Consider the following 18,608-nt stretch of genomic DNA (forward strand, 5'->3'; position numbering starts at 1 on the left):
TTACCCCCTAAATATATGCAAATAACCCCCTAATTCGGATCGCGGATCCGAATATATGCAAATAACACCCTAACTTGGATGATATATGCACATACCCCCCTACAGTTTTGTAAATAACCCCTTGTTAACTCTAAAGTCCAAGACGACGGGAAACGGACGCGCGCACGGCTCGGCTCCGGGCTCCCCCATGCACTCGTTTGGCTCGCCATCGCCATCGCCATCGCAAGACGCGATCCACCGCTCGCGAGTGCGCGACATGCCATGGCGCCACAGGCCAGCGGTGGCTCGAGCAACCGGCCGTTGACTCCCGGCAACTTGCCCACGGCTCCAAGACGCCAGCGCGGCAGCGCCGCGAAGGATACGAGCACCTGCCGTTGTCCCCTCTCAATGATGCCACGCGCCATTTGCTATCCATCTCCGCGGTGGAGGGAGATATGGTTAACAAAACCTCAGTGCGCGGGTCAAAATCCCCCATGGCCGCTCAGTTGAGCCGGAGGGTCGAGGGCTGACTCGAGCTAATGCGCGCGGCAACACTTGGAACTCCAAGTTCCAAGCACGCAACCCATGTGCGCCGCCGCCGCCTACGGGGAAGCTTCGTCTCCGGTCCATCCATGGCGGCGCCCTTTCCACCGCCGGCTTCGTCATCAGGGCACGCTTTCCCCGTCCGCGAGGAAGCATCCGACGACATCGGAGCGCCCAAAGAAGCTTCAAGAAGATCTCGTTTTGAAAACGCCGCCAGATTGGCTCTAGAATTTTCGGAGACGCATCATCAACAGATGGGGATTTTTATATGAACTCTCGTCATGGCCATGGTTGGCTGGCACGGTGCCAAGGCAAAAGAGTGAGCTTGGCCTTCTCGCGAGCGATTGGGCTCCATCCAGCAGCCTCAGCGACATCAGCCTACCCAACACCACTAACCGTCAGTGCACCGCCATCCATGGATGGATGCGAGTGAAAGTGCATGCTAGAAACCACAAAATATGTTATCTTTCGGATTAAACTAGCTCGCTGATTTGACTTGCCAGCGTGCACAGGTGCCAGGGTATTGGTTGACCCAAGTGATCTAACACTACCACTGGCCACTGGAAGCTAGCAGGAAGGAGTGTCTCGGTGTTTGTGTGGTCCTTTTTTGTTTGCTTGCTGCGCACTTTCTTCTTCCAAACGCTGATAAACTAGTGACATGTGAGCATTATGGTTTGCATGGTGCATTTGCTTAGGTGGCTGAGCTACTTCAGCTTGGATTGTGGCTCACTGGCTCGTGGAAGAGAGGCTGCGAGCGTGGTTGACTCCTTTGGACCCGAGAGGTCGTGGTCGGATAGAGATTTCCAAGGATTCGGCATCCGGCTCTCCTTTGCCCTACCACTCTGCAGGGAAGATTCTAAGTACTGTTGTTTATCGCTGCTCATTGTGAAAACTGATGCTTTTTCCTCTCAAAAGGAAAAAAACCGATGGTTTGCCTTTAAGGCCTGTTTGGTATCACAGTTTGCCTAACTTTTCTGCCTAAGGTTAGTTCTTCAATTTGGACGACTAAGGTTAGGCAAGTTGTGGCGCCTTAGGCAGGATACCAAACAGGCCTTTAGTCTTCAGATCAAGTGATCATATCCGTGTATACTTCCTAAGAAATCATGACATGGCACTGTATTTTCTTTCAGATAACTGCTGCTACTTGTACAAAAGGAGACAGGCCTTTTGGATGGAATAAACGGGAAAAACCTCGCAAAAATAATGGAAGTCACTCGAGTATCTTAGTGATTTCAAAAAATATCTTAGTGATGACCAGTGCTTTATAATCTTGCAATACGGATTCGATTTTTGGATTGTCGACTCTCATGAACACTGGCCTGGTAACTGAAATTCAAACGGGCATTCCTGATGCACAGCTGAATCAACAGTTAATCGAGACTCTAATTCACATCCTCTTCAGGTCTGTTCGTTTCCTACTCTCTAAATTTTAGACCCATCACATCAAAGAGAATCTTGCTATTTAGAAGTATTAAATAAAATCTGTTTATAAAACTTTTTGCATCTAATTCGCGAGACAAATTTAATGAGCCTAATTAATCCATAATTTGCCACAGTGATGCTACAGTAATCATCCGCTAATCATGAACTAATATACCTCATTAGATTCGTCTCGCGAATTAGCACTAGGGTTCTGCAATTAGTTTTGTAATTAGACTTTATTTAATACTTCTAAATGACAAGATTCTCTTTGATGTGATCCTCTAAACTTTAGGCCCCAGGAAACGAACGCACCCTCAGTCCAACTTATGATCATTTTATTCAGACACTCCCAACAGAGACTACTAGATTCAAGCCTTATATCATTGCACATATGTACAAATAATTTACAAGGACAATGTTTATCCATCAATCAGGTAGGTACACACATCTTGATGCTTTGTCCTCCCCATTGCCAGGCCCCAGCTAATCACACTACTCACACCTACAAAGGAATGGAACCTACGAGGCTAAAAAAAAGAAGTTCACCATTCACCAATGAGCTTGCTGCTTGCGCACTGGGTCCAATTCCTGTACTGAGTGCGCACGGCACTAGGCCAAGAACGTCGTCCCCTCGGCGCTGCAGGGCGCCTTCCAGAGCGCGCTGATGCCGAGGCCGGGGCGCGCGCCGCAGCGGCGGCACCGCTCGCCGGCCGGCAGCTCGGCGGCCAGCACGCGGCGGCAGGACGGGCAGGAGGAGTGCCCGCGCAGCCACGTGTCGACGCAGGCGGCGTGGAACGCGTGGCCGCACTGCGGCAGCACGCGCATGGCCTGGCCGTCCTCGAACTCGGCGAGGCAGATGGCGCACTCGTCCGCCCCTTCCCCTGCCGCCTTGCTGCCGTCGGGGACGTACGTGACCGTCGGCAGCGAGCGCAGCACCTCCTTCTTGACGCCCTTGTTCGCGGGGGGCGGCGCCCGGACCGCCGCGACCCAGCGCCGCGAGCACGCGCACCGGGCGACGAGGCCGAGGCCGAGGACGCAGACGAGCGCGCAGAGCAGGCCGGCGAGGATGAGGATCATGTCCGAGTTGAGGGAGTCCGCCGGCGCGCCCGAGCCGGACGGCGGCGCTTCGACGAGTAGTCTCGCCATGGCTTTGCGCTAGCGGAGACGGCGCGAGTTGCGAGCTGAGCTCCGCTGTCGTTGGCTGATGCGGAGGCTCTGGGCAGGCAGCGTGAGAAGTGTGCTGGAAGGGGTTGGTTTGGTTGCGCTTTTATAGAGCGCCGGCCGCTGTTGATCCGTGGCTTTTGGTCTTTAAAAAAAGAGGAGAAAGGAAACGAAGGTCGCTGCAGGCAGGCCAGTGGAGAATGGTTTGTGTGGTGGTTGAATCTGAAAGCAGGGAATCCTTTTGGGTTTCAATAGCCCTTCGCCGTTTCAGGGCTTAAACTGGAACTCGTAATGCTCTCTTTCAGTACTTCTTTTAGCCAAACATCTGTAACTAGTGACAGACTCCCGGCAAGGTGACTTCTAATCTTTTCGAAATTCCCGAATTTTTTAAAAATCTTTTCAATAATATCTACAGCCTTAGACATCCATCAGACCATAAAATCTCCTCATTTATCAATTATCATCCCCATGTGAACCACATGAACCATAAAACCGCACACATGCATATTTGGTTCACATATCCTCTACCCTCCCTGTTAATATTATTCCGCTTCTGTCACTTCATTGGAACACCATCCTAATGCTAGTAAGGCTCATTCCAACAACTGCACTCCCATGGTTTTTTCTGAGCAATTTTTTCACAACCGTCCGGATCATCAATTCTGAGCAATTTGAAGCTGCTGAAGAATTTTATTTCAAAAAAAAAAGCTGCTGAAGAACTGTTGAAGCAAACTTACATGTCTAATGGCTTTGCACAAATATGGTTCGCATCGTCGTTCAACACCCCTTCTCCATGTCCATCGGCACTAGCGTCTTGCCCCTTCCTGTCATTTCTTCACCAACTCACTCACCACCATGTCCATCAACCCTTTTCTCTTCGTCTCTGCTTACTTGCCGTCGCTGCTGCTAGTTCCCACTGGTAGATCCATGGCCATGCTCCTCCTCCCCGACACGGCGCTCCTAACAAATCCAAACGGCATCGATTTTTTCAGCATATATTTTTTTTTGCTAGCTACTACACGAGCAAAGATCTGAATCGTACGTCCTGCATACCTTAGCCGCCATCAGTCATCACAGCACCGCGAGACAGATCCGCCAGACCCAGAAAAGAGGGACACTTGTCCGTCCCTGGAGCCACAAGAGCGGCGCACTCCGCCGCGGGTACAGGCGCTTTCGGTTGCCCCCGCGCTACCTGTCACCCCGCCATCGATCGCCTCCATGTGCCGCGCCAGCGCCACTGACCTTTACCGGCGCTCACCGGGGTGCGACCGGTGGTCACGTCACGTCCATTTCGAACCCACCCCCGAGAGACCTCCTCGCGGCCGTCCTTTAGATCCCGCGCGCCGCCGCGCGGGGCCGGCGAGGCCCCCCCGGCAGACGCGTCGCCCGGCACCGGCAGGCCGGCATGTATGCGCTCCGAAAGGCGCGGCGCGTCGGGCGGCGTTGCCGTTTCCGTGGCACTGGAAAGACGATGCGCGCCTGCGCCGCCGTATACCGCGAGCGGCTACGGCACCGGGCGATCTGCCCGTAAACGCCGCCGCGTGCGCCGTGCCCGGCGAACTAGTGCGCGGTGACGTGAGCAGCGCACATCCGGAGACCGGGAGACGGACGGACGGAGGGGGACGGCCGTGCTAGCTCGCTCGCCGCGGGGTCTTTCCCCGGGGAAACGGGCGCGGCGGAGCCCGCCTTTTTCCCGGCGACCGCCTCCGGCGGCGCCGCGGCCCTGCTGCTTCGGTCGGACCAATCGGGTGGTTAGTGGTAGTGGCGAGCCAACCCAAAGCGGCCTCCACTACGCGCGGCTTCGCACATGGGGGAGGGCCGGGCCTTTTCGCGCGGCACATGCCAATCACATGCCCGCCCGGCAATGGCGTGCGGCTGAACTGACGGCCGGCGGGCGGGCCGGCTCTGGCTCTGCGGGTACGACCGCACTGTCGGATGGATCATGGACCGACGTGTGGATCTCGGCATCTCGCCGGGGCACGGCGGAGGACGAGACGAGCGCTCGGTGCTCGCGTGTGGTGATCTGTCGATGCGCGGCGGTTGGGCTGGTGTTGGTGGGGGCGCAGCTTTTCGGACCTGATTCCTGAGACCGCATGTTCCCTGGCCCGATCCTTTCCTGCCTGCTTTTGCTGAAAGGGGCAAGAGCCGCGGCGAACTTTCAGTTGCTGGCCGGGATGGTCCTGCGGGCTACGTGTGCGATGCAGAGATGGCCGGGGTACGCCCCGCACCCAGTACAGTAATCTACTGAATGATGGTCTCTTTTGGAAGGAACAGTTTCATTTCCTACTTGTTTGTAGCGAGAAACTGCAAGAGATTCAGCTGAACCGTAGGTGCATGAATAAAGCGACGCAAATTAAGATAAAAAGAAAGAAACTGCAAGAGATGAGAAAGGGCGAGCTGTTTTGGCGACTCACTGAATATGACCGAGATGATGAATTCATCTTCCAAGGATTAAGAGAGGGCCATCCGAGATCGCAAGGACTAGAGGTTTATGCGACGGTCACTTCAGCTCTTTAGAAAAAAGACGAACGCCACCCTTGCCCGGAAGGCCGGAACAGTCTGTGTCAAGAGACGGGGACTGATCCCAAAGGTGAGTATCGCACAGCCGTATAATTGCCTTCGGAATCCACCTGAAACAGCCTCGTTACTACCACCTCACGTTAATGGCGGCTCTGCTTTCTCTTGGGGGTCCCCATCAGACCCTGCATACCAATATCCACAGAGATCTGTTGGATGGGACGGGGCACAGCCTGCACGCACATTTCCAACTGTACAATGATTTGGATCGGGCAGCACTTCCAGCAGTGAATACCAGAATATCAGAAAAGGACTTTGGAATCGCACGAGCTCAAAGCCGGCTTCACCGAATCAGAATCGCTGCACGGAATTTGAAGTGAGGAGGGATGAACTCCTCATCTTGAGGATATAATCAATGGATGTGTAGATTGGCCGAGCTTTGAGAAAAGGCAATGGGTGCTTCAGCTTTAGATCCAAGGTGATTAGGACTGGCAAAGCGTGCGGGCATCTTGGATAAAGACACTGGTCTTCAGATAAGATAAGATTGGCCTTAAGTGGGTGACATGGGAGGGAGATTTTATCTTTTCTAGTCATCTGAATAGCAACACTAGGGACTGCAGCTTCTGATGCACATGGCTGAAACATCCAGGAGATGATCATCCTGAAGAAAAAGTTATAGCATTTCAGGTCCACAGATTGGATTCACTGGTTGCTGAGTGAGCTGACGTGGAAGCTGATTAACTGATTTCATAATTCTTATGGGCAACCGCCAAAAGACTAGGGGGAGTTTTTATGTTTGGCACTACAGATTAGTTTAACTGACTGTTCAAATTTCATTCTTCTCATTTTCCACACCAGAAGTAAATTGAAGAATAAGTGGATATTTCTCCACGAAATTGTTCATGTAGAAGTATTGCCCAAAACTGAGACCGCTTGAGCAATTGCTTCATGTATCAAATTTTCTGACTATCAACATGAGGGACACCCTCACCTGGAAAACGGGGAGTATGGGACCATGCCAATAACAGGTGGGCTCTCCCTTGTCCCATGCTCGGAAGTCAAAACGACCTTGAACAGCTTGCTTCACTCTTGTTGGGCAAACTGCCTCTTGCCGCCACTCACTATGCAGGCAAAACACCTAACACTTGATGTAATTTGAAATATTCACATCTATGGCTGCAGTTCGAGATCAACCATTTTAGAACAAAAGTTTTGGGAACTGCAAATAATATAGAAGGGGGAGAAGAAATCTTCTACCCACGGTTGATTTTCCAATGAGGAGATGCACACCATTAGTCAAAGGTATAAAGTTGGAAGCAATGATATTGATCAGGCACCAGCTTTTCCTGAAAGACAAGATTTGCATGTAAGCTGCTATCCAATGGACAGGGCATCCCAGCAATTTAAACAAACCATTTCTGCTGTAGAATAAAAGTCCTAGTAAGGTCTCAAAAGATGGCAAGAGTTCTGCCTCTACATTAGATTGGGGAACCCAAATATTTACAGGATAGCTCCGTAGAGCAGATTACGGTACAATTTCGGATCCTATTACACAGTTCCAAGTCCAACGAATAACATTTAGTGACATACTACTCCATCAGTTACCTTTCTCCAAGATACTCTTTGATTCCATGCACTAATTGTAGCATACTTAATAAGATTTCATCCAAAAATCTTACTATCACGCTATCTGAATGTTGAAGCAGTGTAGTTACTACATCTCTTATGATGTTCCTTATTGTTTAGCCCTGTGCAGGCTCCTAAGATTAAGTTAATACTTATGCTAGCAACAGTGACTACTAGCTAAAATATACTGAAGTAAAGTAAGAAAGAAGAAAATGGGACAGCAAGCATAAAACTAACCTTTGAAGTATTTCGTTCCGTCAGCATACACTTACGTTGACATGTTTAACTGTTTCAACTCCACAAGCATGCCTCACGGGCTTAATAACGAGAGGCTGAAAATATAAATTAAACATTCAGAATGCCATCAACATAAAGGACATTGTCCTCATATACAGAATACATGCTACACTTCATTGAACCACAAAATGTTTTTCATAAAAGAGTATTAAACTCAAATCGAAGGAGGCATCACACCTGCAATTTTGAGGTACCCTCCATGACAGTGCTCCAAAACGTTTTAGGCTTGGTGGCATTGACATATAGTTCCTCCAGTCTTCCATCATGATTCTCAAGTCATGAATTTTGCTCTGCAGTCCAATACAGCAGTTTGCATGCATGGTGCAAACCTTATTTAAATCTCTGCTTGGCTCACAAATGCCACCAAAGTACGATGTACTTAAGAACTTAATTGTCAGACCAATATCTGCAGTGTAAGGATCGTGCTTTATAAAATTAAATACGTCCTGATCATGGTACCCAGGATACCTAAATCGAGAAGAATACCAAAACTTGTAAAATTCTATGCTTTGATCATTCGACTTCACATAGTTGAATCCTCCATTGGCTACGTTCCTCAAGTCCATTGCATTGCCCACGTAGTGATCGCATGCAATCTGGAAGTCTCCCTCAGAATGAAAGAATGGAAAAGGATTGCGGAACCACATGATATCAGCATCCTGAAATGCAGGAGGGAAGAGATAGTTATATCAAGTGAAACCACCAAAAAGAAACCCACAGTGAACAGTTCAAAAGCTGAATATCAATGCATTAGTACACGGTGAATGTAAAGGCATAAGTTTACCGAGAAAACGAAGCTGTAACCTTTTTCAAGCACTAGCCGCAAGAAATCCAGCCTTTTCCACATCATTTCAAGGTACCCAGTGGTCTGAAACCTCTTCTCTTCAGAAAAATCGACATCTTCAGTTGTAAGAGCAAAGCAATAGGGATGGATCTTGACACATCGTTTATATGCCTTCCAATCAAATGCTACTATCACAAGATGTCTCAAAAGTGAACTAGTACCAACACCACGACGGAAACTATCGATGAAAAGGTCTATCACTGAGCCCGGCGAAGCCCATGCAGCATTCAGGGTCGTCAATATTACGGTCTTATTGTCCATGGAAGCCTCCTGCAGAACCAGCTCTAGTCTGAGATCTTCGCTGTCCTACAACAATAACAATTGTGTTAATTGAGATACAAAAGTTACAATCTCTGCGTCGTGACTGAACTTAATATCATATTAATCAGGAGGATAAAATTGGAAGTAAATCCTTGACTGGAGCATAAGAGCAACAAAAATAACAGGTTTATTTCTAACATAACAGGAGGACATTATTTAGTTGAGAGCATGAGACCGTGCACAAGTTTGCACCAGAAAAGAACTAATGTATTTTTTAATTCACAACAAAGCATAGCACAGGACAACCAGTTGTCACTTGTTTATTCCACTCAGAGTACTCCAACTAAGAAGTAGGATTGCAAAAATAAGTATCATAAAAAATGACCAGTTTGTCCAACAAGGCCACAACGTTCACATTTATTAAGATATCAGGAATCGTTCCATGATCTAAAAGGGAACCCACCCAAACACCACTATATCAGGACCAGGATGCAGGAATTGCTAGGTCTGAGATGCGAAATTAACAGGATCGGGAATGTTGAGACCGCATTTTGGTGCCTAAGTAGCAACATGAAGAATACCCAAAAACATGCTAAGCACAAGGAACAACTAGGATCAATAGAATTCTGAGTGAGAAAATCAACAAACGTAACAAAAAGGAGGAGGCAACCCCCACCAGATCGTCGGTGGGGAAGGGATCGGCGTCGCCGTCCTCCGCGGAGACCTCAACCGGAGGAGGCGGCGGCGGGTCCCACTGCAACAAGGGCCGGCGCGCCCGCGGGATGTACACCGGAGCCGTAGCATCCGCGGCGGCGCGGTACAGCACGGCGCAGGGCAGCGCCACCGCGGCGGCAAGGAGGAGCACCGCCGCCACTCTCCGCAGCGCCGACGCACGCGAAGGCCGCAGCGGCGAGTTCCCGCTGAAGCGGCGCAGGAACGTGACGGAGGATTGGGCCAGGTCCGTGCGCGGCGGCCTCCCCATTGCAGGCAGGCGGTGGCCAGGGACGGGCCACCGACGCGTCGGCGACGGCAAGGGCTTCAGACGAGACGAGGAGCCAGTCGCTCAGTCTAACGGTCGCGGGAGGCGAAAACCAGCCAGGATCCGAGACCGGGCTTCGTAGGCGTAAAGTGGTAACCGCGAAGGCGGAAACCGCCTTTCCCTGGGGACTTGGAGCGGTGGAGCACGCAGCGCGAGAGAGGACACTGCTAGATGTGCCGAGGGGTGGTAACGGTGGGTCGCGTTCTGAGAGCGTCGGGTCTAATTTTGTATAATTTTAAATTAAAAATATATAAGTATGTGTTTGGTTGAAGGGTTCGAGCGGATTAGATTGAATTATCTTTTTAAGATATTTGGTTTGAGAATAAGATGAATTGGATCCGTCCTCTGAGAGGAATATTCTCCTCGTACGCGGGTCGGAGTGATCTGTCCAAATCAAGCGGGCCACCTCAACCTACTTCGACGTCGTCCCGGCTCCGTCTGTTGGGCGGTCGGTGGGAGCGGGTAGATGTGGCTGGCGGGACCTGCCCGAGCGGAGCAGCGGCGCCGCGGCCTGCAAAAGCTTGCGGCCAGCAGCGACGGCAGCTCGCGGTGCGAACGGAGGCACGCAGGGCGCGGCGCGGGCAGCGGGAGCGCGTGCGGCGCGGCCAACAGCGGCGGCAGCTAGTGGGAGCTCGCGGCGCGCGTGGCCGGTAGCACGTGGCGCGGCCAGTAGCGAACGGCCGGTGGGGCCGAGAGCGCGCGGCAAGAACAGCGAGGAGCCCGCGTGGCTGCTCGAGGCAAGCTTGAGAGGATGTATCTCACACACATCTACCAAGGAAATGAGCCAGAGGAGGCTCTAGAAAAGGCTCTAGAAAAGAGAGCACATGAAAAAAAATAAAAGAGGATGGCAGATGAGCTCTGTGGATGATTATTGCTATAGTGTGAAATCAGCATCCATACCATCCCTTCAAATTTCTCTAGCCAAATAAAAAATTAGAAATTGAATCCATCTCTCTAACCAAATACTATGTGGGTTGGATCCAATAAAAAATAGAAATAAACTTAATCCATTATAAAACCAAACACATACTAATCAAGTTGGATCATGAAGCTAGATCGTGAAAAAATCACCGGACTATAATCCGTTCGCACCATACCGTATGTGCCAGCCACCGCGCGTGCGAGGGGTGCCGTCATCGCGTGGCAATCCAGCGCCGCTCACGTGTCCCGAGCGGAAACGCACGCGCAGCCTCTATGACCGTGCGGGCCATGCGCAGCCTGACCACCGTGGGACCCACGTGTCAGTGAGCACGGGACGTTCTCCGGGTTTATCAGGCGCGGCCACATTAGCGGCAAGCCGTTGGCCGCATCTAACTACCGCCGGGGCCAACGAACTTTGCTTCTCCTTCCCGCATGTTCTCTTCCTCCTCCTCCTGACCTCCTCCACTCGTCATCCACCACTTGAGCCCTCCTCCTGCAGCTCCAGATCTGGAAGGCCGGGGGGCAGTCGCGCGCTGGCAGAAGGGGAACGGCGCAATTGAGCCGAAGCAGAGGATTACAGGGCCGTTGAGGCGCAGGCCTCTGTGAGAATTCGGGACAGAGGCATCGCGTAGCTGTCATTGCAGAAAGCTCGAGGAGAAGACACAAGACATGGATTGGTTGCCCGGGGAGCTTTGCCTCAAGATCTTCCAGCTCCTGGATCACCAGTCCCTCGCCTCCGCTCCCCAAGGTTTGACGCCTCCCTCATCAGTCATGATTCTTGCATCCCGGCGTGGCAGCGATTGCAATCGTGCTGTAAATTCAGAATTCCCCATGGTCTGAGTTCTCAACTGTCCAAATTAATTAAGACGACCCTTGTTTGGTTAACAATGACAATTCCTATTTTGATCGGCGAGCCACTGACTTCTTTCTGGTCTCCAATTCTCAAATCGGGTCAGCTGTATATCCTGTCCCCTGTACTTTACTGAAGCCTGAAAATTGGCTCCTGGCTGACTGGCATTGCATCGACAGATAGCTTGATGCTAGCAGAAAGCATGTAGCACGGTAGCAGAGTCTTGTTTCGGTGAGCTACACATAGCCTTGACTGGGACGATGCTGCTCCGAGCTCAGTTTGCAGGAAATGGAGGGCGTTGACCTCCGACGATGAGCTGTGGCGCAAGCTGTTCAGCGACAGGTGGGGAGCGGACGCCGCGGCGTTCTACGCGCCGGAGGGCTCCAAGTCCTGGAAGGACGTCTTCGTCGTGCAGGACCGGTGCGACCGCTTCGGACTGTAAGCCACTCACTCATCTGTTCCACAACTTCTGATGTTGCCAAAATTTTTTTTTTTGAAAAGCTTCTGATGTTGCCAATTGGCACCAGCACTCAGCAGCTTGTGCTACTGCTGCTGCTGTACACTTGTACAGCAACAGTTCGGGCATGGCCTGCATCTCCTTTTGTTCGGCATGTGCATGTGTGTGACTTGGAGTGTGACCGTGCCACGTTGTTCTCAGGGGTGTCAGAATCATCAGGGAAGGGAAGGAATACTACCTGATCTACCAGGGCGAGATCCAGAGGTACTTGGGCTCGCGCCAGGACACGGACGGTGATGGCGGCAAGGACGCGCCGCGGCAGGGCGCTGAAGACGACGAGCAGCGGCAGATATCGAACCGGATCCTGTTCTTCCTGGGGGATCTGGAGGCAGCCTGTGCGGACGCTAAACGTGTCAAGGGGTGAATGTGTTACCCTGTGCGGCTGCGCCCCTCTCCTGGAGCAAATTGCCGCCTGTATGTTGCATAATTGCATAGCTCGTGCATAGTGTGTTGTTCTGTACTACATGCATAGTGTTTCACCCTCAGTTTATTTATACAAAATCATGTGCTTACATTCACCGTTCATTTTGATTCTAGTATAGCCACATAGATGGTAAGTCGACTTGATCATATGCTTTGTTTGTATGACACTTTAACCTATCATTGCACACCCAGAACCATGGTGACTGCCAAACAAGGGCAGCAAACAATAAGTTCCACCATTTTTTTTAATAAATTGTCACATTCTAGTCATTACCAGATTCAAAGGAGAAAAAGGAAGAAGAATCGACCTCTTCTGTAAAATGAGGATAACAGAATACGAACTCTCAATGTCAACTACAACTACGGGTCAATGATAACATGGGCGAAGGCCCAATTCCATACTGTGTGTGCTAAAGCTCCGACGTGTTTACCAAACATATGGTAACATGGGTAAGACTGTTACTGATGGATGCTTCGGTTGAATCAGCATTTCAGAGCAGCTCTTGCCATCTCCAACGCTCCCTCGTAGGTCTTGTTGCCGCCGATGAAGCCACTCATATGGACAAACACGCATCCTGGAATGCCAGTTTCTGCAGACAGTTCATCATCTCTCATGCCCCTCCACTTCTCTGGCAGAGCCTTTCGGCTCTCGAACCTGTCAGGAGCAACAGCAACGGCTTGTACTCGCCAGCTCTTGCTCCTCTCATCCTGCAATTATGTGGCGAAAATCAAATACATATGTGGCATGGTATTGGAGTTCAAAGTCACCAGGCTAAGAAAAAGTAAATAACAAGACTGAAAAATGTATTACAAGCAGTTTGATTCTATTAATCAAGACTGAAAAATGAGGAATCTATTGATCAAGACTGAAAAATGAGGATTCTATTGAAGAGAATACAAAAAGTTGGGGGAAACAAACAATACCAATTATTAAAATTAACAATCAGCGGCCAGTAAACATAAGTTTAGAGAAACTTGTTTTTCTGTAGTGGCTGAGAAACAATCAGTTTATGGCTACAACAACAGCTGCAAATTGCATCATAAATGAACTAAGATGTGTCAAATTCATACTGAATTGTACTCTGAGAAGGGAAGGACTCCTTACCTGATACAGCACATACTTGGTCAGAGGATCAATCTTCAGCTCCTCTTCAAGCTCGAATAGATGAAGCTTCCACTGTCATAATATAAATGTGCACTTGTTCAGGTTACATGTTCAATATGGTAGTCAATCAATTTAAGCAAGTTCAAAGACATAATATCACTAAATTAAAAGGTTAGTTACAATTGGTGAACATGGGTAAGCCGAAAGTTTGAAGGTAGTACTTAAAGCACAAGCCCCTGTTTTTTTTTGTTATTTTGGGTGCTATAAATTTCAAAAATCCCTTTTAGATGCCATAACAATATTGAGCACATAAAAGATTGTAAAAAAAAAAACCACCAGACAGGTCAAACATTCATAGCTCCATATAGTATCCGAAACAGAGGCCAAAAGTTCAGTTCTGGATGTTGGTAAGATCCAGATTTATGTGACACAAAGAAAAGGTCAAGATCTTACCGGGCAGAATCTATCCAAAATCATGATTTCTCCACTCGGGTCAACCTTTCCTCTTGATAACAGACACTCCAGGACAATAGATCTTGCAGGTAACCATGATTTAACATGAAAGCGAACACTCTGGCATTGGAGATGAATAATATTGTCATATAAAAAGAGGTCTGCTAGCGAAACACATAGTCTGACAAGGGATTCTGATGCACGGAATGAACATAACATATTATGGCACCAAGGCATGAGTTGAATGTCAAATACCTCCATAAATTCACTTCCAGATAGCATCATGGCCTGTTGAAATGCAGCGTTCTCCTTCTCAGGTGACTGGTCTGGATCAGTCCAGTCCGGATTAAGACGTCCAACACGTGAAGACAAGTGTGTATTGTTCACATACTTTGGTGGTTGGTCTGTGTCATATTGATTGATTCCATTGTCAATTGCATCAAGTGCCTGCGACATATTGTGTATTGCTTCTTTAGATAAAAAATAATTGGTAAGAACTCATAAACACATGGATGAGTGTAAAAAAGTGCAACTAGATGTGTCTCGAAAACTTGATGTCAGCTGATAGTTGTGGGATTGAAGCTTGCCAATTATAAAAAGGGCAGCACAGCCAGTAAATAGTGACATTTGGTTGTTGGTTCATTAACACTTTCTTTCAGATTTAAGAAGTGGTAAATTCTTGCCTCTGAAGTCTGAACAAGTCAAAAAGAATTTATTCTACAAAGATGGGCTGAGCAAAGTGGGACTTTCAACAACCCTAAGCGCAGAAACAAACTCATATGCCCTAAGTTTTATGCGATACCTGAAAAAATTACAAAGTCCATAATTCCTAAGCAATGAGAAAACATACATTAGTTGCTGATATTTCCTCAGTTCACGAGATCAAAAAAAAAATAGTCGATATAGAGGGGAAAGAACAATTAAGAGGCGTCTATGAAGTTTCTCAGTAGCCTATGTCAGACATATGTTCTAGAATTTCAAGACTAACTAGGAGCTGATGATAATTGCTATTTTTAAATAAACAAATTAAAAATGACAATCCAAGGGTTAGCTTAGACATTTACTCATGATATACAAAAAAGGGTATACTGAACTATGTTGGTCATGTAATCAGAATCACACCTCAACAAAGCTTTTATATATTGCAAGATACAGGCGGTGAACATCTTCGTGATCTTCATTAAGTCCAAGCTCCTTAGCAATTATCTCCTTACCAAAATGCTGCAAAATCAGGCAAGTTCAAAAAATAAGCACTGTATTAATGTAAAAAATAAAGATAAGATAAATACTACGCAAAGTGCAACTTGTAAGCCTCAACAACCTAGCAAATTAGAAGAATGATGTGCATATAAAATAAAAGCCATGCATCCCACTAAGGATCCACCTGATGCCGAGTGTAGTTGAAAACCCTTTAGCATATACCAAACTTCACTACAAAGATTTCACTTTGGATGGTAATATGCCTAACTGTTATTGCTGATTGCCCTGGAGCTGCTCGGAGAGAAATTCAGAATTAGCATTGTCCATGGGGAGTACCTTGTAGACAAGTCCAGCACTGCTAAGTTTTGTGTTGAATCCATGTCCAAAAACCTCATTGAAGCCCTTCTGGTGATGATCATATCGATGCCGGCTGGGATCATAGACACCACCGACATCAAGCACGGCATCCAGTGTATCAAGGATCTATCACAAAGTTCAATCAGAAATGGAGGTAACAAGTTAGTGCACTTGCAAGATACAACACTAATAATTGCACTTATATACCAACGACAGATTCAAAGGCAATGAACGAATGCATTATTCCTCCTGTGAATACGAAGGTGATTCAACAGCATGCCAAACAAAGCAACACGTTAAGCATACATAGGTATGTTGAATTCGTGTCCCAGATGACCGGAGTCAGAAAGCACGTTCACCAAATTTTTAAGGTTTCAATTCAGAACCTATAATGGAGCAGTGTGAAATCTAAGCAAGTACAAGGGTATCACTGATGTGTTGGGGATCTTCATCCATTTCTCTCAGTATCAGAACATTAGTGCACATGAACACACGACATTTGGAAATATCAACACTATTCAACAACATAAATTCGTAAACGAGGATATATAGAGTCTGTCGAGTCTACGAAGTAAGAATCCTCGCACACAAACCTGTACGCCAGCGCCCAGAGCCCCAGACAGAAGCAAACCTTCACTACCCACAACGAAACTGTGTGTGTGTGTGGGGGGGGGGGGGGTGCGGGCTACCCAGGAATGCTAAGCTAATCGAGCCAGTAGGGAAGCGAGGAAGGGACCTGGGGGTCGCGGGTGCGGACGACGTCGGCGCCCGCGAACTGGGAGGTGAGGCGGATGAGGAAGCAGCCGAGCGCCTCGTCGCAGTGGAAGCTGCCGTTGTGGGTCCCCACTCGCCTGCCGCTCCCAGCGCCGTCCTCGCCGCCGGCGGGGGCGGACGAGTAGACCCTCAGCCTCTTCGGCGAGGAGGCAGCCGCCGGCGAGAGAGACGCCATGGTGGGGAAAGGGCTCCGGATTTGGGATCGCCCCGTGCCGAGGAGAGGAGACGTGACGGCTCGCTGCAACACCCTCCAGGCGGCGCCGAGCATACTTCACTAGGTCTTCCCGTGCGGCGCGAGCGATGGATGGGTCAGCTTCGAGAAATTGAAAACCAGCGTTTCTCAAAGTTTGTCAAAAGAAATGCCTCAAAGCCAGCTCTACCCGGCCCATAAAAGTGGCCGAACGGGGTCATCCGAAGCCGAGATCAAATAAGAGGCCGGAATGGGCTTAATATATGAAGTCCACCCAAGCCCATTTGCGTGAAGGTACTTGATTGATCCGGACCCCAATTGTATGCCACCATGATGCCTATGATGGACTCACGGAGAAATGGACAAAATGACTTATCAATCGAAGACTCATGATTTCCGATTCAGATTCAAGTATGCATGACCCGTCATTCCACCGCCCGCCCTGTGATCCCTCTCGATTTTCTACACCGCGTCCCTTTCTCTCCCCGGCTCGCCGGAAACCATCTTTTTCGTTTCCACCCTCTGGAGTTTAGACCTATCACATCAAAAAAAATTTGCTATTTAGAAGTATTAAATAAAATATATTTATAAAACTTTTTCACAGATGGGTGCTAATTCGCGAGACAAATTTAATGAGCCTAATTAATCCATAATTTGCCACAGTGATGCTACAGTAATCATCCGCTAATCATGGACTAATATACCTCATCAGATTCGTCTCGCGAATTAGCCCTAAAATTCTGCAATTAGTTTTGTAATTAGATTTTATTTAACACTTCTAAATGATAAGATTCTCTTTAACGTGACACCTTTAAACTTTATACCGTACGAAACGAACCTACGAAACGAAGGGATCGGCGAAAGAAAACTTTCGATACTGCGCGTGCTACAGTCCGAGATCCATGCGTATTCGGCACCAGCGCGTCGTGCTCCCCTTTCCGACCGCCCGGCGGGCGCGTCACGGAGGCTTGTCCACTTGCCCCGCCCCTGGCAACGACAGGCGGCGAAACCGACGGCGACGGGTGGCCCAGCCCAGCGCGGCCGGCCACGCTCTGAACGACTGAACCGGCCTGCTACACTGTTGCTGCTGTGCCGCCGCCACCTTTTCCTTATTGGAGCAGCTGGAGCCAGTGCACCGGCACTGGCCGGCGCCCGGGGTCTCGTCATGTTTGTGTGTCGTGTGATCAATCAAAGCATGGCTCGGCAGGTCGCGCGTCCCCTTTTCCTCACCCCGACTCATCATGACATGCGTGCCGCACCAAGAGCGTGTCGGCATGCACGGACGGCCGGGCGCATGAGATGCTTTGTGCGCTTGTGGCGCACGGGCGCGACATCATACGATGCCATGGTGCAAAAGGATCTGCCGTCCGGTGCCCTGCTGGCCGGACGGCTACGTCAGCACGGTGCGGGTCGGTGGCGGAAGTAGGAATTTTGAAAAACAGGAATTTTGAATAAAGGAGCCGATCGGACACTTTATACTTATATGTGAAAAAATATATAAATATATATACGTATTATCAATATTTTAGATAGCGAAAATATTTTACGTATATCTTTTTTACTTTATACAATTTTATAGCATACAAGCAGCCATCTGCTGACCTATTGCAAATTTACAATCTCTTTCTTTTTTTAAAATAATACAAATATCTTCTTTTTTAGTTTAGCCACGTGAAAAGATTATAACATATTTTAGTTTTTTCATTATACTATGTGTCTTTAGGATAAGAAAAATAAATATGGGTATATAAGAATAACAATCGCTTACTGCGGTTGATGGCCTGTAGCCTATATATGCGTAAATTGTATGTACGTCTGCTTGCTAAGGGATGAATTGCACGACTGTATGTCATGCTACTCTGTACTGGCTGTGCTACCTAGCTGCATTCCCCGCTGCAGCCGGCAAGAAGTCGAAGCAGAAGCTATCATGCATGTGAGTGCCAAGCGGCTTCCGATTTATTGTCAAAGATTCAAGCCTCAGTGGTCCATAACATCGGAGTCTTCTGGTTGGGTTTGACCTAGCTGCCTAGCTAGATGAGTATATACGTGCGTGTTGTTGGGTAAGTTAAGGGTGATAACCGAAAAACTTAAGTACAAAGCACCGTTATATTGATGATCTATATATTGAA

The 18,608-nt window shown here is 48.7% G+C and overlaps 4 protein-coding genes across 8 annotated transcripts; 1 reads left to right on the plus strand and 3 right to left on the minus strand.

Moving 5' to 3' along the window:
- Nucleotides 1–2,258: 2,258 nt before the first annotated feature.
- On the minus strand, nucleotides 2,259–3,204 carry LOC112879095 (RING-H2 finger protein ATL8-like). The gene has a single exon (XM_025943437.1). It carries the CDS (start codon nucleotides 3,088–3,090, stop codon nucleotides 2,554–2,556), a length of 537 nt encoding a protein of 178 aa, XP_025799222.1. The 5' UTR covers nucleotides 3,091–3,204; the 3' UTR covers nucleotides 2,259–2,553.
- Nucleotides 3,205–3,624: 420 nt separating this feature from the next.
- LOC112879094 (uncharacterized protein At4g15970-like) lies at nucleotides 3,625–9,758 on the minus strand. Of its 5 annotated transcripts, XM_025943433.1 has the most exons (8): nucleotides 9,327–9,758; nucleotides 8,330–8,695; nucleotides 7,723–8,204; nucleotides 7,486–7,580; nucleotides 6,913–7,043; nucleotides 6,614–6,798; nucleotides 4,159–6,283; nucleotides 3,625–4,065 (listed from the first exon to the last, which is right to left on the minus strand). In XM_025943433.1, the coding sequence occupies exons 1-4, from the start codon at nucleotides 9,630–9,632 to the stop codon at nucleotides 7,559–7,561; spliced, it is 1,176 nt and encodes a 391-aa protein (XP_025799218.1). In that variant the 5' UTR covers nucleotides 9,633–9,758; the 3' UTR covers nucleotides 3,625–4,065; nucleotides 4,159–6,283; nucleotides 6,614–6,798; nucleotides 6,913–7,043; nucleotides 7,486–7,558. The 5 variants fall into 5 exon arrangements, with proteins under 5 accessions (XP_025799218.1, XP_025799217.1, XP_025799220.1 ...); XM_025943432.1 differs by having other exon boundaries at nucleotides 4,159–5,807; nucleotides 6,614–6,968; XM_025943435.1 differs by lacking the exons at nucleotides 4,159–6,283; nucleotides 6,614–6,798; nucleotides 6,913–7,043.
- A 1,245-nt stretch (nucleotides 9,759–11,003) lies between these two features.
- LOC112890877 lies at nucleotides 11,004–12,495 on the plus strand. Its single transcript, XM_025957750.1, has 3 exons — nucleotides 11,004–11,358; nucleotides 11,739–11,898; nucleotides 12,119–12,495. The coding sequence occupies exons 1-3, from the start codon at nucleotides 11,280–11,282 to the stop codon at nucleotides 12,339–12,341; spliced, it is 462 nt and encodes a 153-aa protein (XP_025813535.1). The 5' UTR covers nucleotides 11,004–11,279; the 3' UTR covers nucleotides 12,342–12,495.
- Nucleotides 12,496–12,600: 105 nt separating this feature from the next.
- On the minus strand, nucleotides 12,601–16,632 carry LOC112890868 (UPF0160 protein C694.04c-like). The gene is made up of 7 exons (XM_025957739.1): nucleotides 16,252–16,632; nucleotides 15,495–15,641; nucleotides 15,081–15,179; nucleotides 14,214–14,405; nucleotides 13,959–14,078; nucleotides 13,506–13,577; nucleotides 12,601–13,108 (listed from the first exon to the last, which is right to left on the minus strand). The coding sequence occupies exons 1-7, from the start codon at nucleotides 16,555–16,557 to the stop codon at nucleotides 12,884–12,886; spliced, it is 1,161 nt and encodes a 386-aa protein (XP_025813524.1). The 5' UTR covers nucleotides 16,558–16,632; the 3' UTR covers nucleotides 12,601–12,883.
- Between the last annotated feature and the right edge of the window lie 1,976 nt (nucleotides 16,633–18,608).

This window comes from Panicum hallii, chromosome 1 (genome assembly GCF_002211085.1).
Source record: "Panicum hallii strain FIL2 chromosome 1, PHallii_v3.1, whole genome shotgun sequence".
NCBI classification, from domain to species: domain Eukaryota; kingdom Viridiplantae; phylum Streptophyta; class Magnoliopsida; order Poales; family Poaceae; genus Panicum; species Panicum hallii.

Excerpts from the sequence above, each read along its gene's own strand:
- LOC112890868 (XM_025957739.1), bottom strand. The coding sequence starts at position 16,557 with ATGCTCGGCGCCGCCTGGAGGGTGTTGCAGCGAGCCGTCACGTCTCCT. Across the intron at positions 15,180-15,494 it reads GTGCTGGACTTGTCTACAAG|CATTTTGGTAAGGAGATAAT; the intron begins GTACTCCCCATG and ends CTGATTTTGCAG. Across the intron at positions 13,578-13,958 it reads TTTTGGATAGATTCTGCCCG|TGGAAGCTTCATCTATTCGA; the intron begins GTAAGATCTTGA and ends ATATTATGACAG.
- LOC112879095 (XM_025943437.1), bottom strand. The coding sequence starts at position 3,090 with ATGGCGAGACTACTCGTCGAAGCGCCGCCGTCCGGCTCGGGCGCGCCG.
- LOC112890877 (XM_025957750.1), top strand. The coding sequence starts at position 11,280 with ATGGATTGGTTGCCCGGGGAGCTTTGCCTCAAGATCTTCCAGCTCCTG. Across the intron at positions 11,359-11,738 it reads CCTCGCCTCCGCTCCCCAAG|TTTGCAGGAAATGGAGGGCG; the intron begins GTTTGACGCCTC and ends CTCCGAGCTCAG. Across the intron at positions 11,899-12,118 it reads CGGTGCGACCGCTTCGGACT|GGGTGTCAGAATCATCAGGG; the intron begins GTAAGCCACTCA and ends CGTTGTTCTCAG.
- LOC112879094 (XM_025943435.1), bottom strand. The coding sequence starts at position 9,632 with ATGGGGAGGCCGCCGCGCACGGACCTGGCCCAATCCTCCGTCACGTTC. Across the intron at positions 8,205-8,329 it reads GTTACAGCTTCGTTTTCTCG|GATGCTGATATCATGTGGTT; the intron begins GTAAACTTATGC and ends CCTGCATTTCAG. Across the intron at positions 7,581-7,722 it reads AGGGTACCTCAAAATTGCAG|CCTCTCGTTATTAAGCCCGT; the intron begins GTGTGATGCCTC and ends TTATATTTTCAG.